The 27,692-nt window shown below is 50.6% G+C and overlaps 12 protein-coding genes and 1 non-coding gene across 13 annotated transcripts; 2 read left to right on the plus strand and 11 right to left on the minus strand.

Moving 5' to 3' along the window:
- Nucleotides 1–87: 87 nt before the first annotated feature.
- On the minus strand, nt 88–3,398 carry CC77DRAFT_1026544 (hypothetical protein). Its single transcript, XM_018526282.1, has 5 exons — nt 3,270–3,398; nt 2,710–3,206; nt 773–2,654; nt 541–726; nt 88–491 (listed from the first exon to the last, which is right to left on the minus strand). The coding sequence occupies exons 1-5, from the start codon at nt 3,275–3,277 to the stop codon at nt 236–238; spliced, it is 2,829 nt and encodes a 942-aa protein (XP_018378950.1). The 5' UTR covers nt 3,278–3,398; the 3' UTR covers nt 88–235.
- Nucleotides 3,399–3,727: 329 nt separating this feature from the next.
- CC77DRAFT_1085052 (hypothetical protein) lies at nt 3,728–5,275 on the minus strand (the record flags this gene model as incomplete). Its single annotated transcript, XM_018529411.1, has 4 exons — nt 4,453–5,275; nt 4,188–4,372; nt 3,892–4,136; nt 3,728–3,837 (listed from the first exon to the last, which is right to left on the minus strand). Exons 1-4 carry the CDS (start codon nt 4,780–4,782, stop codon nt 3,728–3,730), a joined length of 870 nt encoding a protein of 289 aa, XP_018378951.1. The 5' UTR covers nt 4,783–5,275.
- Nucleotides 5,276–6,167: 892 nt separating this feature from the next.
- On the minus strand, nt 6,168–7,264 carry CC77DRAFT_1067747 (hypothetical protein; the record flags this gene model as incomplete). The annotated part of the gene is made up of 5 exons (XM_018529027.1): nt 6,168–6,280; nt 6,325–6,557; nt 6,606–6,705; nt 6,757–6,850; nt 6,902–7,264. 5 exons carry the CDS (start codon nt 7,262–7,264, stop codon nt 6,168–6,170), a joined length of 903 nt encoding a protein of 300 aa, XP_018378952.1.
- Nucleotides 7,265–7,512: 248 nt separating this feature from the next.
- CC77DRAFT_1085104 (amidase family protein) lies at nt 7,513–9,540 on the minus strand (the record flags this gene model as incomplete). The annotated part of the gene is made up of 9 exons (XM_018529412.1): nt 7,513–7,747; nt 7,803–7,994; nt 8,045–8,164; nt 8,216–8,339; nt 8,385–8,780; nt 8,829–8,926; nt 9,037–9,094; nt 9,144–9,245; nt 9,295–9,540. The coding sequence occupies 9 exons, from the start codon at nt 9,538–9,540 to the stop codon at nt 7,566–7,568; spliced, it is 1,518 nt and encodes a 505-aa protein (XP_018378953.1). The 3' UTR covers nt 7,513–7,565.
- A 367-nt stretch (nt 9,541–9,907) lies between these two features.
- On the plus strand, nt 9,908–12,691 carry CC77DRAFT_665478 (hypothetical protein). Its single transcript, XM_018532667.1, has 2 exons — nt 9,908–12,315; nt 12,582–12,691. Exon 1 carries the CDS (start codon nt 10,249–10,251, stop codon nt 12,229–12,231), a length of 1,983 nt encoding a protein of 660 aa, XP_018378954.1. The 5' UTR covers nt 9,908–10,248; the 3' UTR covers nt 12,232–12,315; nt 12,582–12,691.
- CC77DRAFT_665479 (hypothetical protein) lies at nt 12,692–14,439 on the plus strand. The gene is made up of 3 exons (XM_018532668.1): nt 12,692–12,793; nt 12,855–13,506; nt 13,562–14,439. The coding sequence occupies exons 2-3, from the start codon at nt 12,947–12,949 to the stop codon at nt 14,049–14,051; spliced, it is 1,050 nt and encodes a 349-aa protein (XP_018378955.1). The 5' UTR covers nt 12,692–12,793; nt 12,855–12,946; the 3' UTR covers nt 14,052–14,439.
- On the minus strand, nt 14,337–14,425 carry CC77DRAFT_t111. Its single transcript has one exon. It is a non-coding gene; the product is annotated as a tRNA-Cys (tRNA).
- A 407-nt stretch (nt 14,440–14,846) lies between the features above and the next one.
- On the minus strand, nt 14,847–16,278 carry CC77DRAFT_1026549 (NAD(P)-binding protein). Its single transcript, XM_018526283.1, has one exon. The coding sequence runs from the start codon at nt 15,870–15,872 to the stop codon at nt 14,898–14,900; it is 975 nt and encodes a 324-aa protein (XP_018378956.1). The 5' UTR covers nt 15,873–16,278; the 3' UTR covers nt 14,847–14,897.
- An 894-nt stretch (nt 16,279–17,172) lies between these two features.
- CC77DRAFT_922176 (Sec2p-domain-containing protein) lies at nt 17,173–19,386 on the minus strand (the record flags this gene model as incomplete). Its single annotated transcript, XM_018533730.1, has 1 exon — nt 17,173–19,386. A coding segment is annotated over one exon (2,214 nt), but the record flags the coding sequence as incomplete, so codon positions are not given.
- Nucleotides 19,387–21,359: 1,973 nt separating this feature from the next.
- On the minus strand, nt 21,360–22,518 carry CC77DRAFT_1036229 (Metallo-dependent phosphatase; the record flags this gene model as incomplete). The annotated part of the gene is made up of 4 exons (XM_018526997.1): nt 21,360–21,446; nt 21,499–21,798; nt 21,865–22,266; nt 22,342–22,518. 4 exons carry the CDS (start codon nt 22,516–22,518, stop codon nt 21,360–21,362), a joined length of 966 nt encoding a protein of 321 aa, XP_018378958.1.
- Nucleotides 22,519–23,461: 943 nt separating this feature from the next.
- CC77DRAFT_663670 (hypothetical protein) lies at nt 23,462–24,014 on the minus strand. Its single transcript, XM_018532663.1, has one exon. It carries the CDS (start codon nt 23,845–23,847, stop codon nt 23,545–23,547), a length of 303 nt encoding a protein of 100 aa, XP_018378959.1. The 5' UTR covers nt 23,848–24,014; the 3' UTR covers nt 23,462–23,544.
- On the minus strand, nt 24,015–26,998 carry CC77DRAFT_665391 (hypothetical protein). Its single transcript, XM_018532666.1, has 3 exons — nt 26,901–26,998; nt 26,668–26,849; nt 24,015–26,614 (listed from the first exon to the last, which is right to left on the minus strand). Exons 2-3 carry the CDS (start codon nt 26,698–26,700, stop codon nt 24,182–24,184), a joined length of 2,466 nt encoding a protein of 821 aa, XP_018378960.1. The 5' UTR covers nt 26,701–26,849; nt 26,901–26,998; the 3' UTR covers nt 24,015–24,181.
- CC77DRAFT_663882 (hypothetical protein) lies at nt 26,656–27,651 on the minus strand. The gene has a single exon (XM_018532665.1). It carries the CDS (start codon nt 27,489–27,491, stop codon nt 26,859–26,861), a length of 633 nt encoding a protein of 210 aa, XP_018378961.1. The 5' UTR covers nt 27,492–27,651; the 3' UTR covers nt 26,656–26,858.
- Nucleotides 27,652–27,692: the final 41 nt, after the last annotated feature.

Here is a 27,692-nt window from a genome sequence, read left to right on the forward strand (position 1 = left end):
TCAGTGGAGAGAGCAGATTAGTAGTAGCGTTGTCATTCTCTCTACCTTTGTCTTGCTCTTGCTATGTGAGAAGGTCGGCGGCGGTGTTCTTCTTAGACTGGTGCGATTGAACATATTGTATCGTGATTTTGACTTCCCTTCGTCTACTGTCTACCAGCGGTGATTGAGAGTTTCATGTTAAATCAAGGAAAAAGTATGGAGAAAGGACTCTTTCTTCAAATTTCCATTCTGTGTCCTACTGATACTTCGCGGTGATACAGACATCGAGTTGTGCAAGCTCAACTACAGGCGCTGGATCTCTTGCTTCAACTGAATCATAATACAATTTCATAAGAGTGGAGAATCTCTGCCTAACCTCTTCTTCCTCATTCGGGCGAATAGAATTGGCGCCCTCGTCCAACGCCTTCAGAAGCATGAATTGAGTTCGCGCCTCCTCAGCAGGTATAAGCGGATATTCTTGTGAGATCATAATAGATTCTCGAAAGTAATCTCTGCTACACATTATTATGGATTTGATTGAGCAGATAGTCCCTTGCTTACGCAGCTTTGTCCAGATTTTGTGTCACATATGCTACGCGACCGAGTTTATAGATTGTCATCGCAGTGGCAGGCTGCGAGGCGGCTCTGCCTGGTGCACTCAAGATGTCGCGCGCGGCGGTGAATGCTATTGTCGCCTTCTCATATTCTCCAAGCTGGAGATACAGATTACCGAGAGGAAGATAGGAGCTGTCGTGGTGAGTCGAAGTGTGACGTGGACTGTTCCTGAACTTACTGCCCGGTCATCCACCAACTTATTGTTGTATGGAAAATATCTATCGTACTTTGAACGTCTTCTACAGATGGTAGATCCTTGCCGCTCTGGATGGTCGTTCTCAGCAGATTATGCTTAACCATTGTCATAGATAGTTTACGGTCTTCTGTGTCGTGTCTGGTTTCGTGTATCGCCAGAGCTTCTGTGAAGTACTGCTCAGCAATATCAAACTCACCCATGGAACTATGGAGAATACCCAAGTTGTTCAGTGTTGCGGCAACGTCATCGTCGTTGTCGAGATTTCTGCGCACTTTCAACGATTCGTCGAGTGACTCTTTAGCCTTCTTGAACATGCCTCGAGAAGTTTCAACTGTGCCTGCGTTATAATTCAACAACGCCCATGTTGAGTCATCGAACGCTGCGGTGCCGGCTTCTTTACATGCCTTTCTCCCACCACAGAGGGCTACTTCGAAGTTGGGATAATCCGCGATCTCAAACAGGTACCAGGAACACCAGGCCATCAACTTGGCAAATTCTGGACTTGCCTTGTACTTGGGGGTTTTCTTGTCGACCTTGAGATAATGCGAGTTAAGTACGTTGGCATGCTGGATGTACAGATTGCAGTCGTCCCACTTGCCCGTAAACCGCTGACCAATATGCTCTTTCGGAAAGACGTCGTGAAGAAGCTTGGCTGCTCGATCAAAAGCGACTTGGCGGGTCGGGGCGTCCATATAGATCTCAAACTGAGATTGCTCTAGTCGATGCAAGCTCAGCATCGCTGTAGCTGGATCCTTGTCCACCAAAGAGAGCTTGAATAACTTTTCCTCAACCTCCATGAAGTCGTCTTCGTCATCACAGAAGTCCAGAAGCCCAGAAGTAGATCGACCCTCACATTCGTCCCAGTGTTTGAAAAGAGTCTCTGGTATTGTGCTAGCGGAAAGTAGACTGAGAATACCCAGCAAAGACTTGTGGTCATCTTCAAGGAGATCGAAGGGGAGTTGCCAATTTGTCGCTATCCTTGGGTCTGATTTGGGTGCAATGCCTTCGATCTCAGTCTCTTTAGCGTGATATCTAACCTTGTTCTTCTCGTACAAGCGCAGGAAGTCTTGGACGGTCGATTTTCGATCTCGTATCACTGAAGTCATTTGCAATATGCCGAGTGGAAGACCACCGAGTTCTTCGTTCAGTTTTGCGGCGGATTCTGCGTCCGCTGGGACACCTCCTGGCCATGCCAATAGATCCATGATGCAGTCTCTACCTTCCTCAGTAGCGAAAGGGTTGATTTCGATCTCGTAGTCAGTCAATCGAAAGGCGATATCCCGCTTCTGTGTGGTTACTAGGATCTTCCCATGCCCCTGGGGCCAGAACGGCTCGACGTCACGTTTTTCCACCACATTGTCGAATATCACCAGCCATCGGAACGATAACTTGGCGAAATAAGCTTGCCAGATCTTTCTGATCTCTGGGACCTGCTTCTGGCCTTCATCAATCGCGCCAAGGCGGCGGAGCGCTTCCTGGCATGAATGGGCCAGTTCACCTGAAGGTTCGCACCTGATCCAGATGATCACTCTGTAGTCTGACAGAGATTGGTATGCAAACTGCAATGCCACAGATGTCTTCCCAACTCCAGCAATACCACGAAGCGTCACACTGTTGTGTTTGTTTAGTCTTTCAGAAATATCCTTCAACTCCTTATCCCGACCAAAGAATCTGGCGAGTCGTTTCGGCAAAACGTGTACGGGAGGGTCGCGATCGGGCGGTTCCTGGTTCAGAGATGGGTCGTCTTTGTGGGCTTTCTCCTTGTCCAGTACATTGGAAAGGAAAATGGTTGACTCCTCAAGGTATCTGGTGCAGCTTGTTTCGTGTTGGGCGATGTTATCCCATCGCGCATCGTCCAGAGAGACTAGGTAGTCAGTCGACGCTATTGCTAGCTTGAGTGGAGCCTCGGGATTACATACCTAGCGGGGTAGCGTGTTCAAGGGTCTTGACGATGGAGCTAGTAAAGGATAGTAGCAAACGGTATGCCTGTTCGAGTCGTTCCTTCTTGTAGTTTTCAGGCAAAGCGGGATCTGAACACCGAGAGTAGAATTCTGTGCCTAGATCGTTGCACCGCCGGAGTTTCTCGATAACAGCCTCGAAGCATGCTTTCGAATGTCCATCCGCTTCTGCTTGTCGCACCGATAAGTGGATTGCGGTATAAAGGAAGCCACCTAGTAGAGCAAGGCCTGTAGTAGGCGCGAAGGCATTCCACCGTAGCTGTGACAATTCCATGATCGCGTCGAAGCTCGATGCATGGACGCGAATGTTCGACCTTATAGAGGGGTTTTGGATCTGAGATAGCAGCGACTCTATGTTTGATGCGAAATCTGTACTAGCAAACTTCTTCACCTGACCACGAGTGAAATCGTCGGTGAGTGATGCCAGCTCGATCTGGTCGATGTTGGTTACTTCGTCCCTGTGCACTGTTGAGCTGCGTGTTCAAGCGCACAGATAGCGGGGAATCAGTGCGCTAACTTACTCAGACATGGCGGGGCCGTTCAACAGCTGCCAGCCGGTGCACTCACTCTGCGCCTGCTACATATGTACAACCAGGAATGTATATCCTTAAATACTGTTCGTACACAGTGAAACATATTGCAACATCATGCAGCACCGATTGACACCGGTTTACACATCCGGCCTTCTGACTGGTGCATAACCTCACCTGCAGTGTTGCACGCGATATTGGGTGCATTGGCGCGGTGGCGCCATGGCGCAAGGCAGGGCTCGCAGGCAACTTCGTTTTCTAGTTCATCTACAGACACTCACGTCTGGCTTCAGTTCGTGATCCCACGTACAGTCTAGGCAGCTTCTAAGATACGTGGCACATCTGTGGCCACTAGGCATTTGTTAAGCTAGAGCAATCATTTGCTAATTCCTTACAGCCTGTCGTCTTGCTACGAACGCCTGGGCACTTGAGTACCCACTACAATCGGTTCAAGCTATCCCCGTAATAGCATTGAAGACGATTACCCTGACTTCGATGCTGTCTCGTGCTGGCGCGTCCTTCCGGGCTCCAGCATCGAGGAACGCCGCGTGAGGACATGCTTCAGGAGTAAGGTCAATCGCAATGTCAATGAGGAGAGAGCGGTCTTACTTACTCATCCACGGAGGCAGGTCAAGCCGATTCCTTGAATCATAGTTGACGAACATCCACAACTCGTTTGTGGCTTGTTTTGAAAGCCAGTAGAACCTCTGGTTTGGATTATAGCGCATGTAGTACAGTTCTACTCGAAAATCCGGCGTGACGCGATCAGCCGCCACAAGGTCACATGGATTAATGCTCGAAGCATCGCAGACGGCGATAGGACAGTCTTCGACTGGATGGCTGAGAGGGCGCCAGACGCTGTAGTTCCGTTAACCACACAGCAGGAGTTCGCTCGGTCTACACACTTACTTGATGATACGTGACTCATATCCACCATTCAAATATTTGGCGGCTTCTTGTTCCGTCAGATGCCTTCTGATGCGTTTGGGGCCACCATCAACAGTGTGGTCGACATGCACGGGATAAACAGGGGGTGCAGCCGTGTTTCGCCCGAGGTCTTGATCCTTTTCGTAGTCGATGGTTTCACGATCATTCTTGCGAATCTACAGCTCCACAGAGGTTAAGCTCTCTCGTCTCGAAGCACCTGTACAAAATTCGAGGAATCTTCACTTACACGATAATCATAACAAACTGCATGGACTGCATTACATTCCTCGGCAACCAACGCAGCCATTTCTTCGCAGTAAGTGTCGACCTTGGAACCTTGTAGTTGATCGAGACCTTCGGCATCGTATTTCAAGACCTTGAATCCATTCTTTTCTAGAGAGAACTCATGAGTCCTGCCTCTAATATCCTCTATTGTGATGTCATCTTGTGGTGTGTATTCCAAATTTGTCTGTATAATTTGCGTTTCTGGCTCACTTCCTGGTATGTTGAGAAAGTATGGCTGTTCTGTTTCGTATAGCTCCAGTGGCTTAATGAAATTGAGAGTCGCGATGACCATTGCGGTTGCACTAGTGTGCCCGTTAATCAGATGCAGTATTGATGCTGAGACAAGGAATCATCAATGGATGTTCTGAGGACAAGGGCTTTATACGTGTCAAATCCAAGGCTGTGGCGCTTACTCAGACGACTGCCTAACCCTTTTCACAGCATGTCATATCTCCATGGTGGAAAAACAAGGATCGTGGCAAGAGTTGGATTCTTTTGAAGCCAGACGCTGACTACTCTGGAGAACTGTGCATACTTTGGTTATGCCTACAAACTAAATTGCTAGGATGCCAATTCTTCGCTGGTTTAAACCCCTGCCCGAGCATGACAGCTCCTCAGTTCAGCCACCGAGACCATGCTCGTCCTTCTCAGTCTTCAAACGAAGCACGCCGTTATCGCTCTGATCCGCTGCAAAAGGCTTGATTTCTGGATCGTTGATGAAAGCTTTCCAAGGCTGTGCTTTTGCGCGTGGCACTTCTGGTGTCGTCACAGCACATCTGGAAGGACGCTGCTGGCAAGTTGCCTCCATTCTTGATTACTGTCACTTGTGTCAGCTATTCAAATCGTTTGATAATGAGACATGAGGTAGAATGCCTACTGCTGTCTTGCTTCGGTTTATGAGAATGTTCTAGCGGTTTGGTTGTTGAAAGATTGATCACAATCAAGACTGTGCGCCTTTTGTCTTCGGAGCTCCCGCCCCAGCGTGTTGACGACCATACTCCATCAGTATCAATTTGTCATGATATTTATCATTTCCTTATCGAATACCCCGCACCTGTATATGCATGTCTGCACATATGAGCTGAGCACATAATCTAGGTCCATGTAGAGTGGTCTTGGACGCGGCAGTGCGGAAGAGAGTGTGAGATAAAGTCAGTTGTAGGCTATGATCTTCCACACGCTGCATTCAAGCGGGTGATCGTGATCAAAAAGTCTTTTCCAATTGGTTCCGGCTGCTCTGAGACGCGCTGGCTAACGCTGGTTGTGGCTATATGCATGACGAGGAGGCAGCGTCAATCAGGCAAGGTTGGAAGACCGATGGTAGTGATAAACTCTATTCAGCATTACCCGCATTGCAGGTCATTCGGATTCAAATTCCAAATTATCCACCTACCATGCTTCACTACATACGTATGGTTAATTGGCCACATGGATCGGGAGTCACGAGGATCAATAGCCACCGCGTGCGAGCAGGCAGTAGGCAGACGATGCGATTAGTGAACAATCCCTTAGGAGGACCAACAGCACTAGGTATGCACATATATTAGGGCACCCCAGTCGCCAAGGATGGATGGATGTCAGTAGGCGCTTAGCACTTTGGTAATTTGAAACCTTATATGTAAGGAATGCATACCTAGTTCTCAGCCTTGTTGTCCGCCCCCACCCACAACAGCCACCTTAGCTAGCCTTATCCCCATCCGGCGAAAAGACGATGATTCTCAGCTCCACACTCTCTCGAGGCTTGCATAGATTCGTCACCTGTGTGTTCTTCGCAGACGTGTGAGGGCAGACTAAAAGCGTCAATACAGGGAAGCTGGGACGGGTTAATGCTTACATGATGGTCCAGATCCTGGACGGCTATCGTAGCTAACAAACAAGCTGGCTTCGCTCGGCTTTTGGTGACTCAGCCAATACCAATCATAATAATCGCGTGGCTTGAGCATGTAGACTTCTCCAACGTATTCTGTGGAGACGCGATCGACGGCGACAAGATCTGTTGGCCGAACGGTGGAGGTATCGCAGTACATCAAGTCGAAATCATTGACTATGTCGAAGGGTCTCCAGATGCTATCGTCCGGGTTAGGCGCCAGCTCCTAGCTCATGAGGGGTACCAACTTAATAATTCGTAATCTCCAATCGTCGTTAAGATATGTATCAGCTTCCTTGGCGGTAAGGTGTCGTTTCGCACGTCGCGCGGCACTTTCCCTGGTAAGATCTGATATCGTTAGAACGATTTCAGGTGATGACTCGGAAACGGACGACGAACCGACATGAGCAGCCTCAGCTGGAATATCTGGATCTACAGCAGTACCAATGTTTTGGCGGGTGCTGGAACGTTTGAGCGATTCACTTGATCGAAACTTTTATGCAGATTAGAGAGATTTAGAGTTACATTTTGTGACTCAACTCACCCTGCAGTCATAGCACAGTGCGAAAGATCCTCCGAGTGTTTCTCTCGCAAGCTCTGTCATCATCTCCATATACTGCAGCTTTTGTGATCCTCGCACATCCAAGCTCACAGTATTCGACGGTATATCGATAATTTCAAAACCGTGCCGGTCGATAGAAAGTTGGCGTTCGTAGCCGCGCAGATCGTAGAGTCGACTTTGGCTGAGGATTTCATATTCTATGTTGGTTCGAAAGACTTCTTGGTGGTGCGGCAGGAGTCCAGACACGTAGTACGGTTTGGATTCATCGTAACTAGGAGAATCTTTAAGGAACTTCAAAGGGATCTGTGACTCAGCAGAAGACGGGAACTCTTTGCGCATGCTCATGGTTGCTGTTGAGTTGTTTGGACGTGTCGATGTCAGCTATGGTGGGTGGAAGAGTATTGTCGTTATGACTAAGCTCTGGAACTTGGCATCCTAGTGAGAAGCTTTAAGTGGTGCAATACAACCATAGCACCATAATAAGATGACATCATTGTGTAGATTCTTATCCAATCGTGCGATGGCTTTGATCATTTACGCCACTTGATGCGGCTATATTTGAGAAGTACGTGCAGCACAATCCTTCCGTATCAGCGAAACGAAACCTACTCGACGCCTTGAAGATACCAATGGATCGATGGAACTTTCAAGTCCTCTGTGGATCTATCTCATCCAGTGGTGGTGGTTGACGACTAGGAAAAGTGGATTCCCAAGCGCTTTGAGCTTGTATCAAGAGAGCTTCCTGGTGGGCTTTTGCGATTATTTGCAGACCGAAAGGCCTACCGTTGAAGTCAAGGTAACCGAGCGGTAAAGTTGCAGATGGATACCCTATGATATAAGCGTGAGAGAGGTTCAAAATCTTGGGTCTTGATTGAAGGCTTACCGGCTGTGCCAGCTATGGTGAACATCGGACCATCTCCAGGGCCCATGATGATGTCGACGTCATTCTCCTCGAGTACCTTATCAATACCGTCCTTACCGCATCTTGTACGAGCATATCGAATGATATTGTGGTATTCGTCGTCTGTCATGTTGGTGTTCAAAGCTCTGATAAGGCCCGCTTGGTTACTCGCGCCTGGGGATGTTGTTAAACAGTGTCATTCCTTCTGCTGCAGGAGTACCTACTTGGTGGGAGCTCTTGATCAGCATGTTCCTCATTAAATTTGATGAGTTCCTCGAGCGTGCTGATCTTGCAACCTTTGATGCTCGCTAGGTAATCCTCAAGGAGGCCCTTGAAGGTCCAATCTAGTAAGAAGTTAGTCAGTCAGTAAAGCCTGTAGGCGCTGGACAGCCTACGGAACGCGTTGAATATATCTCGCTTGCCGCCCTCTGTTTCCTCATCGATTGAGACCAGCTCGACAGGTTTGACGACTTTGGCCACAGATCTGAGTCTATCAAATGCAGATCTCCAGTCACGTAACTATTTTATTGTGAGTTGTGCCCTAATCGAGCGATGTGCACTTACCATCTGATCCGTTGCTGACTTCTCGTATTTTACGATGAATTCAGGGAACAGCCATTTCTCGGGCTCAACATAACCTATCTTGATATCCCCCCATGATCCAGTCACGGCGGACTTGTAACCGCCTTTCGGGACCGTCGTCTTGCTCGCATCAACAAGAACGTCAAGGAGGTCTGCAAGATCCATAACAGACTTTGTCATAGGTCCTGCCGAGTCCGCCTCAAGCGTTACCGGGATCATTCCGTCTTGTGGGACAATTTTGAGCGTAGGCTTGATGGTATATAGGGCTGCTCGATCGCTTGGCATCATGAGCGAGCCCATGGTTTCGGTGCCGATGGAAATGGGAGCGAAGCCTGCCGCAACGCCGACGGCCGAGCCACTTGACGAACCGCCGGGATTCTATTAGCTGTTAACCATTGTTCTAAAAAAGCGGAAGGTTGCAAGTACACTGTGACCGCCATTCGAATCATCCTCACGAAAACCACCTCTCACATAGGGTGATTGGGTCTGTCCACCTACTGCAGACCAACCAGAGTCGGCGAGCTCTGATCTTCACGGACAGGTAAGCGACGCCTCTCTGAGATTCAATGGTAAGTACGAACCTGTACCACGCCCATTCCTGAGATTGTGTTAGCCGAGTTGTATACTGGAACACCGATAGTACCTACCGAGAGATTCGCCTTGCCAAGAATAATTGCACCAGCAGCTATGAGCTACAAAGGTCAACGTTGATCTGTCGTAGGCATTGGGTTCATGGCGTACACGACTGACTACGGCAGCATTCTTTGATGGCTTTGAGCCTACGAGTGCTAGGCTGCCGCATGTAGTTGGCAACCCTAGTTCTGGAGCTGACGCGATGTTGTCCTGTATCCATCTGAGTTCCAGATACGTCCGCCATTAAGGGTCAATGTACCTTGAGGAGGACAGGTATACCATGAAGCGGTCCGCGAAACACACCATCTGCGCGCTCCTTGTCGAGGTCTACAGCTCGCTGGTAAAGCAAGTCTCTAGGCGTCGTAGCGATAATCGCCTTGAGATAGTCATTGTGCCGTGCTATCTGGCCCAGATACAAGTCAACAAGATCTTTGCTGGTAACGGCTTTGGCTGTCAATCTAGCCTGCAGCTCGGACGCTGTTGCAGTGAGAGGATCGATGGACATTGTACAGTATGAGTGGAAAATAGAAGATTGCTGGCGAAGCAGTGGGCTTTGATTCAGAAGCCAGGCCTGAGCGCGTGAAGCAAAGAACACTAGTTTTGGGAAACGCATTTGCTCGCAGGTGATAACATGCATGCGTACCGCAGACGGGCACAGCCAACGTTAAGGGCGCGAGGTTGCGAAGGGTGCGAGGTTACGGGGGATCCCGCACACCCTGAAAATCGGTAAGATGTGGCGGAGCAATGTAGGATTAGATGGCTTTAGCGACGTTTGTGATTGATGCAGAGAAACGCCTCTTTCGCCTATGGTGGTTGGGCCGGTTCACCCAAGTGGCGTGGTTCATAACATCCGCACGCGCTGCATGCGTATCTATGCAACAAGTCCTGCCTCTGAAGGTTGCCGTGCAGGCTTCGCCAAGCAACTTGCGCGGGGAGGACTTTCACCCCACTTTGACCGGAACTTGGACCACGTCAACACTCAAGCATTGGCTTGAACAGGGCCGTCTAGACCTCAGGCGTCAAGTGATGACAGTGGATTGTTTTCGCAAGAAGGTGCGTGACTAATCCCTGCTGCGACGCGCGGCGTAGAGATTCTGACAGCCTTGGACATCATGCAACATGTTACTTTGTCAATGCAAAGTTAAAAGAAACAACATACACAAGGAAAAGCGAAAAGCTTGTGCAGAACTGCACTCTATTCAAAGCACGCAACATGAGCTCCTCCATAGCAATATGTGGGGGAGGCGCTTGCGGCCTTGCCGTATTGCTTTCCATCCTTGAGCTGACGGAAAACGATACTCCTATCCGAACGATATACCTATTCGAAAAGCGCTCACAGATTGGTCCTGGGCTAGCGTATTCGGAAGGTTCGGGAAACACTATTATCAACATGAGAGCGGATACTATGGGCCTCTGCATTTCTGACCCATTACATTTTACTCGATGGTTGGAGTCGAACAAACCTCGCGCTGAACAGGGTTCTTATCCGCCGCGACAGCTATATGGAACATACCTTAACTGGTTGTTTCAGTCAGCTTTCCATAACGCCAGAAGCAAGAACGTACACTTGCAAGTCGTCTACCAGGAAGTTGTTACTGTCCTAAAGAAGGATCGAACGTTTGAGATCGTGGATGAAAGCGGCGGCACATACACGGTCGACAAAGTCGTGCTGGCTCTAGGAAACTTTCCATGTTGTTCACAGCCACACTTAGCGAACACGCCTGGTTATTTTGAAACCCCTTGGCCCCTTGAAAAGCTCAATACCATTCCCAAGAACTCTTCAGTCTGTATAGTAGGCTCTGGTCTTAGCGGCATCGATGCTGCCATACACATGGCAGACACTGGACACGAAGGCCTTTTGATGCTTGTCTCTCGCGGTGGTCGTCTTCCCAAAGTTCAAACCAACCGTCTCCTCAAGCCCTACAAAGGTCAATATGCACTTCACGTCATTGCCCGGCATTTAGAAGAATATCGAGCCGAGGCGGCATCCCCAGAATGGCTATTCAGTAAGTTTAGATCTCTTGCAGAGGAACTGGACTTGAAAGACTGGACAAACTTTCTATTCAAAGAAGATCCATTACTGCAGCTCTCGCGCGACATCCAGGACGCGGAAAGGGGTACATTGCAATGGAGAGCGCTCGGAGATGCTGCAGCGCCATTCTTCGAACGATTCTGGGACGCTCTGGCCATCGACGATCGAAAGGCCTTCTTAGAGAAATGGAACAGCATGTGGTACAGCTATGTGCACGCCATGCCTTATGAAAATGCAGTTCGCTTGCAATCGTTGATGGAGCAAGGACGTATAGTGGTTTGCGATGTGGTTGAGATTCAGCATAATTCATCAGGGTACACAATAACGACCAGGGACCAGCCTCTGAGTTCCGACTACCTGATTGAAGCCAGTGGTCTCGAGATCCACGTGTCCAAAATTCAATCCCGTATAGTGGAGTCGCTTGTTTCCCGAAAATTGTTGACACCTCATCCACTTGGTGGGTTTTCCGTCGATCGGAATACCTTGGAGTCTACAACGACAGCTGGCTTATACGTCATCGGGTCCTTAACAACAGGCGTACACTTCTATACCAATGGTATTGACCGCAATGTCATACATGCATCGCGTGTTGCCAGGCATCTTGCCAAACTACCTCTCCACGTCCATAAGCATATCGCTCTGATACTACCAGAAAACGACAAGATATGTGGCTCATTTAACTCCGCCATCATTCCAGCATTGCTAGACGAATGTTTGGTTCCATTTATTTATATCGTGAAGGATTGGACCCCTTCAATGGGATGTGGTATGGACCACGAGTGCTCATCATCCTTACAGCAGTCGTGCGATCAACCTGGGAACATACACGGAAGTCACGATCATGCGGAAACTCGTGAACTCAAACAAGATTTGGCCAGGATTTGCGATACATTGGGTCTCTCGATCAGCATTTGTAGCGTGTTTGATGAAGTGTTCCCGGACATACTGCATGAACACCACATTGACTTCGGCCTCACTCCGGCGAATCAGCAGTGGTGCGAAAGGTTCTTTGGTACGAGGTTTGAGTATCGTTGGATCACCACAGATCCAAGTTGTTGCTTCGCCAAAAGAGCAGAACCAAGGTTTCCGTCCGCAACATCCGTACGTGCTGAAGAGATAGCTATAAGTGTAATTTCACGCTACATCTATAGCATAGAGACGTAACCGAATTACCAGCTACTTAGAAAAGCTCAAGCACAGATAAGCGGACATGTGTTACGTTTGTGATCAGGATTATCTCTAGTATAGGTACGAGGTATTCTTCTTGAGCATTTTGCTTTTTACAACGTAGTTTGTAACTCAAACAATCGACCTAATCGGCTGAGATCTCAACAAGAATTATGCCAAGAATCATAGTAAATGTTCGGAATGATTTGAGATGACTAGTTTATTTGGATTCTTGGCCGATACCAGGCGTCAAGCAGACGGATTCTGCGCTCTCGTCGATAGCCATGATTAGCCGAAATGTATGCACAAGACTGCAGCCACACAGCGGCTAGGCTGACACCATGCAGATCAGGCCTTCGAAGCTGAACATACGCCACGTCATGAGTCCTCCATGCCAGTGTGCCTTGCACTAGAAGCGACAGTCGTACTCTCAATATAGGATCTAAATACTGCTCAAGACCGCGCTGTCTCTGTGACAGCTGTCGATCCCCAACATCTGTGAGCTAAAGAGAAAGTATCCGCCATGCGAGAAAGATTGAGGGCACAACTCGTGGCCAATGTCCGTGACGCAGATCGCGCGCTGCCTGACCTGAATCCACTAATGACCTGGATTGACGAAGACGTGCAGCGAATCCTTCCCCAGATTGAAGTTCAACCACTGATCGTGTGCGGCGTCTTACCAAATCGACTTACGGTCTCGGCATTTTACGAAATGCTAACCAGAGCCTTTCAGAAGTTAATCAAAGATCCTTCTGGAGAGAGTGTTTCCATGGACGACATCATGGAGGCCCTTGTGGAGGATAAAGAATTACAGATTGCAAAGACACAAGATTCTCAAAACAAGAACTCCGAATGTATTCAGTGTCTCTACCAGATCGCAATAGCAGCGACAAGCTGCCTGACTTCGTTCTTCAGCTGGCATCGTTCGCCCATCTCAGGACACTATGCGGTCAGAGGCGGCACTTCTCCAGACACTATACACCAGCATTTAGAGAATTGTAGTCGGTCCAGTGGCTCATTCATCTCTCATCTGGGGGTACTTCCGACTCCGTACAACAAAATTCCATGGCCAGATGATCTGATCTTTCTCTCAAATCTCAACTACCATTCTTTGGTCCATATCGGTCGTCTTTGTGTCGAATGGGTTTCAGATATCAGCCAGCACTTGCAGCTAGTACTGTCATCCACGACCAAGACCCTCCGGCTTTATAAGTACCCGTCTCTCTGTGTCCTGGCCTTGGCTGGTGGGGACTATCAGACTTTCAGCAATAGGTATGTTTAAGCGAGACTCCTCTTGTCTATCGGACGTGTCCTAACAACGGTTGAGGATCATGCAGGACGGTATGAAGCATAACAAACACTCTATTCACAGAGAGGTTTTGTTGTCTTTACGTTTCATCCTAAGCCAAACACGCAAATCCAGGAAACTTGCGCAGAAGCTAGCCTTCTCGACAATGGAAATAGTGGACCGCGACAACGCATTTGACCTTCTTTTGGAAGGCAAGTTAGACGACTTGCTCTTCTCTCTACCGTCGTCTGCGCCCAAGCAACTTGCATCCAAATACACCGGAAATCCAAGGAAGCAAGACACCTTGGCACCTTGGTCAGACTTGGTGTTATTAGGACAAAGAATGCTTGAACTTCAAAGGTACAATGCAGCGCAGCGACCAACACAGACAAGAAAGATGATCAAGGATAAAAGAGATCCTGTCCGATGGTATACTCTTTGGGCAGTGCTACTGGTCGGAGGATTGGGTGTTATTATTGGGATTATGCAAGTAGCACTTTCATGCGCGCAGCTTGCCACCGCAAAATAGATGGATTGCATACCTGACAGATGATCGAATGGAAAATTTTCAGTTGTCCGTCTAGAATTCCACGACTCAAAAGAGTGAAGCATAAAGTAATCGAGAGAGCTATATATAGGGCTATATGAACACTACCTTGCTAGCCGTTGCCGCGGCACGACTTTCGTGTAACAAGAACTATCCCATCCATCACGACTTTAGAGGCCCTGCAAGCAGGGCAATTAAACGCTATAACGTATTGTCCCAAAGGTGAACATGGAGCGAGAGCAAGATGACACGGTGGTGCAAAAAGAAAGGGCCGAACCGGAGTCGAACCGGTGACTTCGGGAAGGCAGTTTTTGGTTGAACTGCAGTCCTACACTCTACCACTGAGTTACCGGCCCATCTGATGATCGATGAAGAACTTCGGATGTTGTTGGCATATATACTCATAATCCCATAAGCTCATGTCTTCGACCGTATTCAAGTTGCTCACGTGGATGTCTCGTAACGTGTGGTATGCATGTGTCCCGTGTTCAAGTGGGGTCCTGCCCACATCATGTTTTCAGCACTGTCGCGAGAGCCACGATACCACGTCGCCTACCTAGGTACTATTCTGATCCACAGGTGTTGTGGCCTATAACACACGTTGGGATAAAGACAAATTACCAAGTCTTTGTGGTAGGCATACCTTTACACGGTCCTCGTATATCCTGTTAGCATCTTCTCCATAGTACTGTGAAAATGCTCTATTCCACATCAAACTCATAGTTCGCGGTGGCACTTGAGCAAACAAGAATGATTGTATTTGATCTTCTAGCCTTTCCATTTTCGCTACCAGTACATCCACCACCCCTTCGTGAATATACACAAACATCAATTGAGACTCTTCATCCTAGCAAATGCATCAGCAACTCCCACCAGCCCTTGCACACCGAGCTCTTCGCTCCCCAGTACATTTTCCTCTTCGTCGCGACCCAGCATGCCCCCAGGCCCCATGAACTCGTAGTAATCATTCGCCGCATCCATCAACTCGCCCCACACGGGCCAAAGTGCTCGGTAATCTTCTTTGGAGATGCGTGCGCATCTGACCTCGATGCCGTGCGCCTTTACATAACAATGCACCATCTGCTTCCACGACATCTTCTCAGCAAAACCTGCCACAGTCCTGGCCGGCAGCGTCTTCTCTGGGTGGTCGAGGATAGCTTTTGCGAAAAGGCCTATGTTCACCTTTTCGCAACCGAGTAGCGGTATAGTGACTGAGGGTGACATGCTGATGACCTGAAGATGGACTTTACTGCCGTCTGCAGTGTGTATTTCGCTGGGCTTGAACCACGGGTATGACATGTTACTTGCGTACCAGCCTAAGCGGAGAAACGTAGTTTTGGCCAGCAGCTCCGGTTGCTTCGTCTTGATGTATTTGTCGACGGTGTTTTTGCTCTCGAAGAAGGGGACTACGATGGTACCGCTGGTATTCTTGCGTGAGTTGGGTAAAGTCGACCATATGTAGTGGACTAGAGATTCTGTCGAGGCGGCTGCTTCTGCTAGGTTGATGCCCAGGCGTGTCTCTTTCTCTGTGGCTTCTTTTATGCTCAGTGTGGGGATGTTCTCGAAGAAGTTGGTTACGGCGAAGATGGCGTAGCTGCCGTCAAAGGCTACTCGGAGGGAGTTGATGTCATTGATGTCACCTTGAACAACCTCGACACCAAGAGCTCTCAGGGCTAGAGCGGCAGAGCTTTCCACGTTGCGGGTGAGAGCTCGGATGGTATAACTGGGGTCCTTGAGAATCGCTCTGATGACTGAGCCACCCTGGATACCAGTGGCTCCGATGACGGTGACGATCTTGGACATGCTGAGTATAGGTGACGGGATCTGTTGTATGGATGGTATATCCAAGTACGATATTGATTGTTGAAGCGTCAAGTTGCTTTGCTGGTAATGTTCTTTTCTCTTGTGGTGAGTTTAACACATGTTGGTCAAAGGAGATGTCATGATATATATGCTCGAGGCATGCTACGCGTGATATAACGGCGAGGCTGATTTGTGGACATGACGCCTAAGTGAATTTACCGTGTAATACCATTACAAAGCCACTGTTCTCCAACGAGATGACAAAGACCGCCTGATGTTGTAGTGGTGATGCGGCATCTTGGCGCCAGAGTCCGCAGTGCGTGGTACAGGAGTTCAGTGGGTACTGCGGTCAAAAGTGGGTCCGTCAAATGTCAGCACCGCATTTGCAAAGTCGTCGGCCTCTGTGTGTGCTACCTATGCAATTATTCGATAAGGCGATGTTACTTGGAATCCAGACAACATAATTTCACAAATTGCAGACAATAAAAGGAAAGAAAAACAGAATAAGCAGGAGAGGTATACACAATTACCATTCGCGAATACATGTATTATCACTCAACCATGCCCTGGGTTACAACACAAGACCTCGGATCGTCGACGTCCTTCTTCTCCTCCCCTCCGCCTTACTCCCACTCCCACCATCCCTGGTATAGATATAATACATTAGGCAGACACACATCATGTCTTGACCAATTTCAAGCCAGAAGACCCAGCCTTTGCCCTTCTTCCAAAATCCCTCTCTTTCCAAAGTCCACATAGTGATATGTATAAAAAAAAAAGAGACCAGAAACTCCTGGTATATATTACTCCCCCACCCCTCCCATCCCCCAACTCAGGCCGAGGTACAACCAAAGCCAAAAGAAAAAAAAAGCGTTTGTATGTTATGTATAATAGAAGCATAACCATTCAAACCTCCTTTTTTTTGTCCAGAAAAAAAAAGCCGCGCCTTAAACAATGCTTCGAACAGATTGAGAAATAAAAAAGAGACAACAACCAAATGTTGTATGTTGAAAGCTCCAAACATCGAGCTTGTCGCAAAGCAGCGACCTCAGCCAACCTCAGCAAGGCTTCAATTCAAGGGTCGGATAAACCTTCCCCCCCTGGCCCCCAATGTGGAAAATAAAGAAACACACACTTTGCGGTATTAGTAGTGAGAACCTTGGCCCAAATCATGATTCCTCCTTGTTTACGCCAACAAAACACCTCACCCATCTCTTTCTTTCTCTCTTTCTTTCTCTTTCTCTTCCTCTCTCTCTCTCTCACTCACACACACCCCTCAATCAAAAACTCCAGGCATACTCATACCCGTACCCATAGAACCCGGAATCCTCAAACTGAGTCGATTACTGCTCTCTTCCTTCTTCCTGCTCTGCTGCAGAGTAGCAGCAACCGGCGGCGGATTAGAAGATGAGCGTTGACGCTGCAACGCAGGCTTCTCCAGCGATTTCTTCACTTCGTCCTGAAGTTGAGCTTCAGCATCTTGTTCAATCTTCTTCTCTTCCTCTATTGTTAATGAAGGTATTGGCAAGGGCTCATTCTTTTCGTCGTTCCCCTTGGCTTCTTGCTCGGCGGGTGGTGGTGGTGTAGTAGTAGATCCGAGTTCCGGGGCAGCAGCATTGTCGCTGCTCCTCGTCGAGATGACCGTATTACCAATAGAAATCCTCTTAGCCTTGTCCTCCCCACTCTTACTTTGAAAAGGATCGTCCTCGCTCTTCCTCCGGGGAGACTCATTTCCCATTGTTGACGCCGCCGAGCCACTCGCCGTGATATCTCTAGGCTCAAACGAGATGATACTCTCCTCCTCACTCATCCGTTCCTCACGCTGCTGCTGCTGCTTGATATCATCGCTTGTAAACGTAGGACTGTGTGGGCTCCCGCCGTCTCGCAAAGGAACAAAAGACGGGACCACACCTCCACCGACTCTGGTCCAGAACATGCGCTCACGAAGTCGCACGCTCTCCTCCCAAGTAGACTTCTTCTCTTCTTCCGTCTCGGCTCGCCAGTGTCCTGCTGCTACCATGCGCAAGAAACCAATGTAATCGCATGTTGCCCTGACACGACCCAGACACCAGTCACAGAGGGGATAGCGCTGCGAATCCTCCGTGTCGGAGGGCTTGAATCGGAATTTTCGAGCGTACTGGTCGCCATTTCTTGCTTCTCCACATAACGAGCATGGAAAGACTGGGACTCGGAACTTGGATGACGGAGCAGGGTTTGGCTCTACAACTAGAGAACCAGAAGTGATACTGTTGAGCACGGTACGGCGTGCCATCCAGGAGAGACCAGGAGCGATATCCAGACGCAGTGTAGGCTCTATATCCTCGACTAGAGCGCGTTTGTAGAACTTTTCGTCCTTGAGGTTGGGCATACCAGCAGTGGCTACAGATTCACGAGGTGAGTTGGTGACGGAGGCAGACGACTTGGACGGTAGAGATGTGGTGGAGCTGTTGGTCAGTGAGCCAAGTCCGAGAACACTCAAACTGCTGTAGTTCCCGCTCGAAGCACGACTTGCTGGAGCCGAGGATCGCGCGCTGGTCTTGAGCATATCTTGGAATTCCTTGAAAGCGGTAAGGTCAGACCGTAGCACGGGATGGATTAGATGGGAAAAATGGAGCGGGTGATCAGGGGTGATCTCATCGGTTCCCGGGGTACTAGGCGTGAGGTTCATGGCCTCGAACAATTTGCTCATCTTGTCCGCCGGGGTGATGCCTGGTGTTGACGGAGCGGTGTTTGTTGTGAGAATGTGGCTTTCGTTGTCGTCGCCATGAGAGCTCATCTTCTCCACGACGCCTTTGAGATCCTGTAGCTGGTCTTGGAGGGAGTGTTGGAGCACTTCGGCATCGCCTAGCTGTTGCTTGAGTTGCTCGCCGCGTTTCTCGGAAGCCTCGGTCTCCTTGCGAGCAGCCGCGACCATGACATTAGCCTCTTCGAAGAGGGCAGCTGTCAGAGCCTCGACCTCGCTGTCAGTCTTTCGCTTTGCAGCCTCTGCCTGAGCCCGTCGCTTGCGCTCCTCGTGCAGTTCACTGGACAACTGCTTCTCCATCTTATCATAGACGATCTTGTCCACTAGCAGCCCTTTTGATACCTTCTCCTCATGCTCCCTGACCTGGGCCTCCAACTGCGCCAGCTTCTCTCTTGCGGCTTCCAGCTCGTGCCTCGTTTGCTGCAATGAATCGTCGAGCATGGTGGAGTGGTTGATGGCGTTGATGAGCTTGGTGCTGAGTGTGGAAACTTCCTGGCTGAGGTCTGGGTGAGAGTCTGTCGAGTCGTGGCGTGAAAGAGGGGGCTGCGGGGTGGCTGATCGCGGGTCGGGGATAGTATTCATGCCATCGCTTTCCGACTCCGACTGCGACTGCGAGCGGGCAGTTTTGGCGAGCTGTGGCGTGGATATGGATCGGGTAACGTGATTCTTGGGCATGGGCGACAAGGAGCGAAGGCGCGAGGGGGTCATGGTGCCTGAGCCGTGGACCCAGGGGGCCGAATGGGCTATGAAGCTGCTGGGTACAAGTAGATTAGCAGTGCCCGGCCAGCGCCTCACTCGTCCAGCGTTGACTTACGCGTACTCGGCCATGGTATCGGGCGACGCAGACAATCTGCTATATCCTCCAGAGCATTACAAGATCAAGCGAGGTGGTGGGTGGACAAAGGAGTGACGTGACGACAGGCGCGAGGAGCGAAGTGACGAAGCGGAGCGGAGCGACGGACGAGGCGAAGCGTGCGACGACGAGGCTAGTAGGCGGCGAGTATCCAGTGTTTACACGACACACATACACACATTGATCCCTCAACAACCGCAGGTAATGACCAGGCAAAAACACAACAACAGAGAACCAAGGTGCACGGAAATCGATAACGTTAGAGAGAGAATGACTACATAGAAACGGGCAGGTGGTGGCACAGTGCAGTTACGACAGCGATTGCGCTGCACCGGAACCACGGTCGGCTCGGGCGCTTACGCTCAGATCGTCTTCTAAGCCCCGCCGCCGCCAATCAAACACCGGACATGACGACGACAGCCCAACGAGGGTCCCTTTCCCTGGCCCGTTTTCCTTTTCCTTTCAATAGTTCTTCCTGCGCTGCGCTGCGCTGCGCTGCGCTGCGCTGCGCTGTGCTGCACCGCGCGCGCCGCCTGCACTGCCACATCCCAAGTACCGTGCTTAGACCTGTTCGTTTTGCCCTCGTTCCTTGCACCATGTGACACATGATGCTTTCGCATATTTTACTGCTTTCTTCTCTGCCTTGCTCTTCTCGTCTCTGCCACGTGCATACATCTTAAATATCCGAGAACGGCTTGTTGGTTACCCGTTGACATCATCGTGCACACAAGCCAAGCCTTGCCCGTCCCAACCCATCCCTTCTCTAGCTGATCAGCATGGAGAACTGCCAGGGCCTGTCTCTCTCTCCCGCGCTCTCTCTCTATCTCTCTCATCTGTTACAAACAGTCGAGAAAAACAATCTTTGATCAATATTCGTGTTCGTGTTGGGAGGTGTCAATTACTTTTTTTGGTCGTCCTCGTATCATGTCTCGTATCAGGTACGAACTTGACACATACAAGACCAAAGGCTTGACAGCTGTCGCATTTGATCGTGGAAATAGCCATTGATAGCACACGCATCTCGCTTACCCAACACTGACACAACGTAAATTTATTACTCAAACAATCTCGCAATACACCTAGTGGCACACCGAAGCAGAACCCTCCAAAACCACAATGTTGCCACGGCCATGCTCTATAGACATTTGCGCACGAACTGCATGTTTCACCGAGCCAACTTCAATTATGGTGCAAGGGGGATACTCATACTCCATTCTCGAGACCACTAGCTTACATCCTTCATCCCTAAAAAGGTTGCTTGTTGAACGCGACAAAAAGGAAAAAAAGGAAAAGAAAAAAAGGACTGACATTATCGCATGTAAGCCTCGCACCCCGACATGACAAGCCTCAGGAGCCCGATGGAAAATGGAGTAATAAGCCTACACAAGCCCCAACAAAGGCCAGCGATGAATTGCCCACACGCTTCCCACCCTTATGCTACCCAGATAACTCACGAAAAAAGGCCGTCTATCATGTTCCTTCCTTTCCTTGGTTTTTGCATGTTTTCTGAAATGCTGCTGCTGCCCATGTTGCCGACATGATCAATGCTCTGATATCTGCCATCTTGTGTTACCGCCAAAGTGCAAAACATCAAGCCCATCATCATCGAATCGTCCAGGGTACAAGGGTCGACCGGGGTGCCCTTTGTCATGGTGCGTGCGCAACGGTACTGGAATGACAGGAAATCAAGGACAGGACTGCTTTACAAATGTAAAAGGCCGTTTGGGTAGCCGTAGCCGAAAGGTGGGTGACGAAATCGACATGGCGCGTCTTTCGGTTCGTTCGGCATCGGGACTCGGGGAGGGCTGACGATTGTCGTCGTCTAACGACGCCCAAACCTGCTACAAGAGAAGTTCGTATTGATTCTGAATGAGTGTAGTGGTGGCTACTTCTAGGTTTTCTTGGTGCGAGAAGACGCTGGTCTGCCGCTACCAAGGCTGGGGACGTACTTTTGTTTCTTCTCTGCGGGCTTGAGAATCTGCACAAGCTGTCAGTAGGGGTTTGCTGTCATGTCGTACTGGAAAACCTACCTGGAAAGAACACAACAGACTCTCGTCGACGCTCATCATGGCACCTGCATTGTCAAATTCACCGCAGTAGTTGGGTGCGCTGAACAGTGTTACGAGCTGGCGCTTAGAGAAGAATTCGTAACCATCTTCTACAACTTGATGCGCACGGCAGATGAGGTCCATGTCGTGCTTTTGCAGGAAGCGCGACACTACATCTGGACCAAAGGTAAAGCTGACACCTCGATCGTTCTCGCTCCATCCGGTAATGTCCTTGTCTGGGTCGGACCAAAGGAGATCGCAGAGAAGACCGCAGTCGGGAATCTATCATGGTTAGCCTGTGTACTCTACCGAGACTCACATGTCGACTGTGACATGGACCTGACTCACATCGGTGGGTCGCATGACGCGCCTAATCTGCTCCATGGAGTTGAGATCTGGGCTGAGACCGCCGTGCATGGTGAAGATCTTCTCGTCGATGATGGCGGCAATGGGCAGGCAGTTGAAGCAGTCGGTAAAGGTCTTCCACAGCTTGATGTTGTATCTTCGTTTGCACTCATCGTAGAAGCCGTAGATGCGGTTGATGGAGGCGCACTCGTGGTTGCCGCGGAGAACGAAGAAGTTCTCGGGGTACTTGATCTTGTATGCAAGCAAAAGGCATATCGTCTCGAGAGACTGTTTGCCACGGTCGACGTAGTCGCCTAGGAAGAGGTAGTTGGCCTCTGGGGGGAAGCCGCCATACTCGAAGAGCCGCAGAAGGTCGTAGTACTGGCCGTGGATATCTCCGCAAATCTGATGGGCAAAACAAGTCAGTAGGTGCTCAGAAGCCGCATCGTGGGCTTCGCAGCACTACGTGTTGTGACTGACCTTTATCGGTGCCTCGAGCTCGAGCAGAATGGGCTGTGAGATGAAGATTTCGCGCGCCTTGGTGCACAGATAGCGGATCTCCGTCTCGAGCAGCTGGACCTGCTTGCCGGGCCTGCTGCCGCGGACCTCAAGCAGACGGTCTATGATGGAGTCCAAGTCCACCTCGTTTTCGGCCATAGCTGTGGCTTGCTACTGGCGCTGGTGTAGGTGGCTGAAGGTGCACGGGAAGACCTCGCGCGGGTGGGTGGGGAAGGGTTGCGCGTAGCACTGGTGATAATTCTCCTGCACCCTGTGCGTTAGTAGCGCTCCACGGGTCAACAACGGGCTGCAGTCCAGGTGCCGACGTACCTCTGGTCTCAACAAGTCGGCTGGGTCGGGTTGCAGGTGGTGGACGCTTATGTGCTGGTGGAGTATGGCTCAAAGCCCCTCAAAAGTGCCTGGCAGCAGAGCTGGGATCACGCGACGGGTGGGGCGGCTGCGATGTGCGCTGGTCAATTGTGCTCGTTGAGGCGATGATACCTGTGTGGGCTGCTGCTACGTTGTGGGCAGGCGAGCGCGGTGGGAGCGGGGGAGGGCGCTGAGGCGTTGTTATGGCCGGAGCCTGTCGAGTGGGATGCTGAGAGTGACTTCACCGCCTGTAACAAGCGGGCGACGGGCGTGACGAGAAAGAGACTGGCGGCTGATGACGTGCGAACTGCTCGGCACAAGAGACCTAGGAGGAAGCGTGAGAACTGTTGCTGTACACTGACTTGTAGGCCGGGTTGGGTTGCGGTGGTGAGAAGATCGCGGCGCCTGAGTAGTTTTGCAGAGGTAGGGCAGCCTCCGTTTCAGTTAGTCTAGGGCTGGCTTGGCACGAGGGCACAGACGCGCGTCGAGAGATTTATAAAAGGCCTCGATTCCCGCGTGCATGCAACAAGGCAAGCGAATGGCAATTCGGCTATCTAGCAAAGATATAATATACCACGGTTGCGGCACAGGTACCGGGGCGTGCCATCTTTGCACACTGCACATGACCAGGTGCAACTGCCGCCCAGCCATATCTAGTCTTCTATCGCCACACCCCCTTCAGCTGCTTGATCCATGTATAGACTTCCACCGCCAAAGTCTGGAACAAATTGCATCGACACAGGTCGAGTTTTTCTAATTGATTAATGTGATTGAACATGTAGCAAGTAGTAGAAGATTTGGCCTTCTCTCGCCCCCCTAGAAACCAGCCATCAGTTCAGAGACGCAGAGTGCTGATCTCAACACCTCACGTGTCACGTACGCTCCAATCACGCACGTCGTCCGCCATTCAATCAACATCATCTTTGTATTTATGCGAGCCTTCATCCGTAACGCACGCTTCATTATGCAATAGACCAACCATCCAACGCCCTCATCCTGCTTCCGCACCAGAACTCGAACGACGCTAACAAGCAGCAGAAACAAGGAAAAAGAAACCATGCATGCCTTGCCCACGAGAGTGAGCAATCGACCCACAATGCGCCGACATGGAAATATCATACAGAACCCATTTCGACAAGAACATGGTCGTTATGCTCCCGAAAAAAGGAATACGCAGAAATGCAACACTGCCGCCTTTTGATCAGAGAGGGATACATACCACAAACAAGTCGAGACAGCCATGGGAGATAGACTTTATCGATACAACGAGCGTGACAAATCGCGACGCTCAGTCCGACTAATATCCATCCAACGCCTTGCCCAAATGTTGACAAACTAGAGGATGAACAAACTGTAGAGAGAAATGTGACAGCCTCCATAGGCTGAAATAGGAGTCTGACGAATTGAAATATTCTTTTGGGTATCGCAAGTGCATAGATCAGAGAGAATTATGTTAGCCAAGTGTGCGACCAGAGACAATGCTTTGGCTTGGTGTGCGGGGCAGTGTTGGTCGAATGGTAGGGGAGCTGTATCCGCGATCGGAAGGAAAGCTAGTGACGGACGTGTTGTCCCAATTCTCGTCCCCTAGCGCGCTCAACCACGTATTACCGAAGTCTTGCCTGAGAGCCTCGATCTTCTTCTTGTACATGTCCTCGTTGACGTCAAACTCTGCAGCTTCTGGCTCCGGAGATTTGGATGAGTTGGTGGTATCGATGGGTGGCAGCTGTTGATGGCTTGTGTGGGTTTCATCTGCAACGGTGCGTTCATCCGATGCAGTCTTCTTCATAGGGTCTCCTGATACTTGTCCCCTGGATGGCTCTGCGAGCCGAGGAGTGTCTGCAACCAACGCATTGCTGGCAGCTTTGGCGATCTTGGGAGCCTGCCCAATCGCGGTGTCCTCATATGCCAAGCCTGTCAGACTCGACTGCGACGATGATTGCAGGGGCTCATTCTGGGAAAGCTCGACTATCCTTCTCTTGGGGCCCTTCTTTTTCTTCTGAGATCCTTGTGCACTGCGTCCACTCTTGGTACGTTGTAGAGACCCGGTACGCTGAAGTACCCCAGGCACGTCGGACGGGGCATCAATAGCTTTTACGACCTTTGGAGGTACATGTCGCAAGGGCTGCACATCGTCCTCGGGTGGCGGCTTAACAATGGGGACACCATGCTTTTCAGGAACTCGATCAACAAGTTGCTTCTTCTCGGCATTACTGGGTCCCGTGGAATCGATGACGATATCTTCTGTGTAGCCTGGTGTCTTACGGAATAGATTGAAAATGGTGACCCTGTAGGTGGTATGGGTCTTGCAGAACGGATTGCGATTAACGTAGATGTCGGTTATGTCAGGAACACCGGTAAGTCGGGCGACTTCTGTGGGATCAGTCAACCTGTTGTCACGGAAGTCCACTCGCTCCAAAGACAGCAACCGCTCAACACCTGCCAAAGATGTCAAGCGATTGGAGCGAAGGTTGAGCGTTGTGATGGCTGGCAGTGGGTTGCGACCTAGTGAGTGCAGACCATCGATCATGCAGTTGGAAAGGTTTAGTGCGCGTAAACAGGTCAGGCTGGCAAGGCTGTCCGGAATCTCAGCAAACAGATTGGCAGAGAGATCAAGAGACTGTAGTGTGTTCGCCAAAGGAGCAAGACTGGCAACTGATATGTTGGTGAGAGCATTGTCAGCCAAACTCAAATGTCGCAGGAAGCGCCATTTCGTTGCAGGGAACCAGCCCAGAGAGAGTAGGTTAGAAGAACTACCCCTCGGAGTAGTGGAGCGTACACTAGAACTAGAGCTACCAGATGACCGGCGGATGTTTGGGGCATTTGTAGTGCTTCGGCCATAGACATGAGTTGAACCATGGCGGGAGCTTGGGGGACGCGTTGGAGAAGTACTACGCTGTCGCTGACTAGCCTTGGAAGAATTGTCTCGCGCTACCGCAGCGCCTCTCGGACTTGTGCTCTGCTTGCTTGCAGTGGTAGGAGAGAGTGGCGGAGACTCTGATCGCGCCAACTGACTAACTTTAGCGGATGGGCTTGCGGTAGACCATGGTGCGGAAGATGCATTGGTCTTTGCTGAGCGTCTGCGGCGCTTGTCCATGTCGTCCAAGACAACATTGATTAGAAGGTCAGCGGGATCGTCAACACCAGCTCGCTTGACAGTAAGGCTGCGAAGATTTTCGGCCAGGCGATCCCAGCCATAGAACTGTCGAAAGTCTACATCGTGAATCTCAAGCGCAGTAACATTCTTGAAAGCGAACAGAGGGACCGCGGTGTCGAAGGGAAACTCTTCGTAACCAGCAATAAGGCGAGCTTTGTGGTCAGGAGATAGCCTCAGGCATGGAATCTTGGTAAAGGCAGAATACAGATATCGCAGGTCTTCCTGGAGCTGGGCTTTCTGTTTCTCTGCCTTGGCTTCACTGTTTGATCCAATACGGAGGGTAGACCAAAGCGAGGACATGCCTGACATCACGCTGCGGACGCTGGACACGGAATGTATTGAGTCGCGATCGGACGGCTTGGTCTTGTTGCGCTGGGCGCTGCCGAGGAACGAGACATAGTTGGCAGGCGAAGCATCCGTGTGGATATTCTCCAGCCGCACATTCATAGAGCCAACAGGTATACCAAGCTCCTCGAAGCGAGAGAGAATGTAGAAGAGATGGTGGGGTGTCAGTGTAAGCTTAGCTGGCTTGATGGACTGTGATGTAAAGGTCAGGGACGGCAAAGACAGGGCCGCTGCCCAGACGCTCGACGATGAGGACGAGGGCGGGCTGGCAGGGCCATTGGGCGACGAAGGAGAAGTGATGGCCTGGCCATTCTTGGGATTCTGCCGCTGCAGTTGTAGGGCGTTGGCCAGGGCCTTTTCGTGTGTTCGTACAAAGTAGGCCAAATTCTAGAAGCGTGTCAACGCGCGTCTCCTGCAGAGCCAGTCACTGAGAATCGCACCCTTATGAAGATGTGACCATCCTCGGTATCCATGATGAAAGAGCCGCAGACAACGACTGCATATAGGGCGCCGCGGCTGTCGTAGCAAAAGACGATGTTGTCCGAGAGGGAAGGCGCGGTACGAGGGCCGTGAGCTACGAGTAGGCAAGGTACCTCCGCTGGGGGACGCGGCGACCTAGGGACTGAGCCAGTCAGTAAAGAAGACACAGGAGAGTGACGGGACAGATAGTCACAGTCGACGGTGCTGGCGAAGAAAGTCTTGGCGGTGGGGGATTGGACTCGACATACAGGAAGATTTGGGCTGGCGGACGGGCAGAAGAATATGCAGCGGCGCAAGGAGAGCAGTCGACGGGCGGCCGGCCGTAGCACAGAGCTTGAGGCCAAGCGGCGTGTTCTAGATGTGAGCCAAAGAGAGGTGCAGCAGCGACTGCAGCGACTGCAGCGGAGGCCCGGGATGCAGATACTGGCCAGGAAAAAAAGACGACCCGAGGCGCACGCTGGTTCGAGGTGCAGCTGGGGGGAAAAATAAAAACCAGCGCTGATTCGCGCAGGGGCCGTTGTGGACAAACACAACAGTGAATGGGCTTGGGTGGGGAGGGCGGACGAGCACCTGAGAAATTAGATGGCTTCCCGAACACGGCTTGCCGCCTTGGAACGCCCGGTGATCTGGAGGGGCCTGGTAGACAAGGCTTTGGCAATGCCGTCGGTGGTGAGTCTCTGCAGGAAGAAGCAGAAGATAGGGGCAACGGTGAATGTTGTCGCGGGGAGGGACCTTGTTTGAGAGAGGTGCGATGGCACGCAGCCCAAAGGTATTGAGAGGGCATCAAAAGCTGGCTCCCAGGTTGTAAATCCAACTTGGGGCAAGACCCCTGCAGCGCCTGATTGGCTCACACGGAGATAGCGCTAGTAAACGCGCCTTCCCTGCACCCTCACCCTCACCCTCATCCTGCTCTGAATCTCACACTCGAAGAAATAGATAGGCAGGGTGCACATCGCTGGTCGACCACCTCATCGGGGGGGCAATC

The sequence above is a fragment of the Alternaria alternata genome (assembly GCF_001642055.1).
Source record: "Alternaria alternata strain SRC1lrK2f unplaced genomic scaffold CC77scaffold_41, whole genome shotgun sequence".
Classification (NCBI taxonomy): domain Eukaryota; kingdom Fungi; phylum Ascomycota; class Dothideomycetes; order Pleosporales; family Pleosporaceae; genus Alternaria; species Alternaria alternata.

Excerpts from the sequence above, each read along its gene's own strand:
- CC77DRAFT_663882 (XM_018532665.1), bottom strand. The coding sequence starts at position 27,491 with ATGCCCTCTCAATACCTTTGGGCTGCGTGCCATCGCACCTCTCTCAAA.
- CC77DRAFT_665391 (XM_018532666.1), bottom strand. The coding sequence starts at position 26,700 with ATGGATACCGAGGATGGTCACATCTTCATAAGG. Across the intron at positions 26,615-26,667 it reads ATGGTCACATCTTCATAAGG|AATTTGGCCTACTTTGTACG; the intron begins GTGCGATTCTCA and ends ACACGCTTCTAG.
- CC77DRAFT_665478 (XM_018532667.1), top strand. The coding sequence starts at position 10,249 with ATGAGCTCCTCCATAGCAATATGTGGGGGAGGCGCTTGCGGCCTTGCC.
- CC77DRAFT_665479 (XM_018532668.1), top strand. The coding sequence starts at position 12,947 with ATGCTAACCAGAGCCTTTCAGAAGTTAATCAAAGATCCTTCTGGAGAG. Across the intron at positions 13,507-13,561 it reads TATCAGACTTTCAGCAATAG|GATCATGCAGGACGGTATGA; the intron begins GTATGTTTAAGC and ends ACAACGGTTGAG.
- CC77DRAFT_1026544 (XM_018526282.1), bottom strand. Across the intron at positions 727-772 it reads AGTTGGTGGATGACCGGGCA|CTCCTATCTTCCTCTCGGTA; the intron begins GTAAGTTCAGGA and ends TCACCACGACAG. Across the intron at positions 492-540 it reads CAAAATCTGGACAAAGCTGC|AGATTACTTTCGAGAATCTA; the intron begins GTAAGCAAGGGA and ends AATGTGTAGCAG.
- CC77DRAFT_663670 (XM_018532663.1), bottom strand. The coding sequence starts at position 23,847 with ATGATATTTCCATGTCGGCGCATTGTGGGTCGATTGCTCACTCTCGTG.
- CC77DRAFT_1026549 (XM_018526283.1), bottom strand. The coding sequence starts at position 15,872 with ATGTCCAAGATCGTCACCGTCATCGGAGCCACTGGTATCCAGGGTGGC.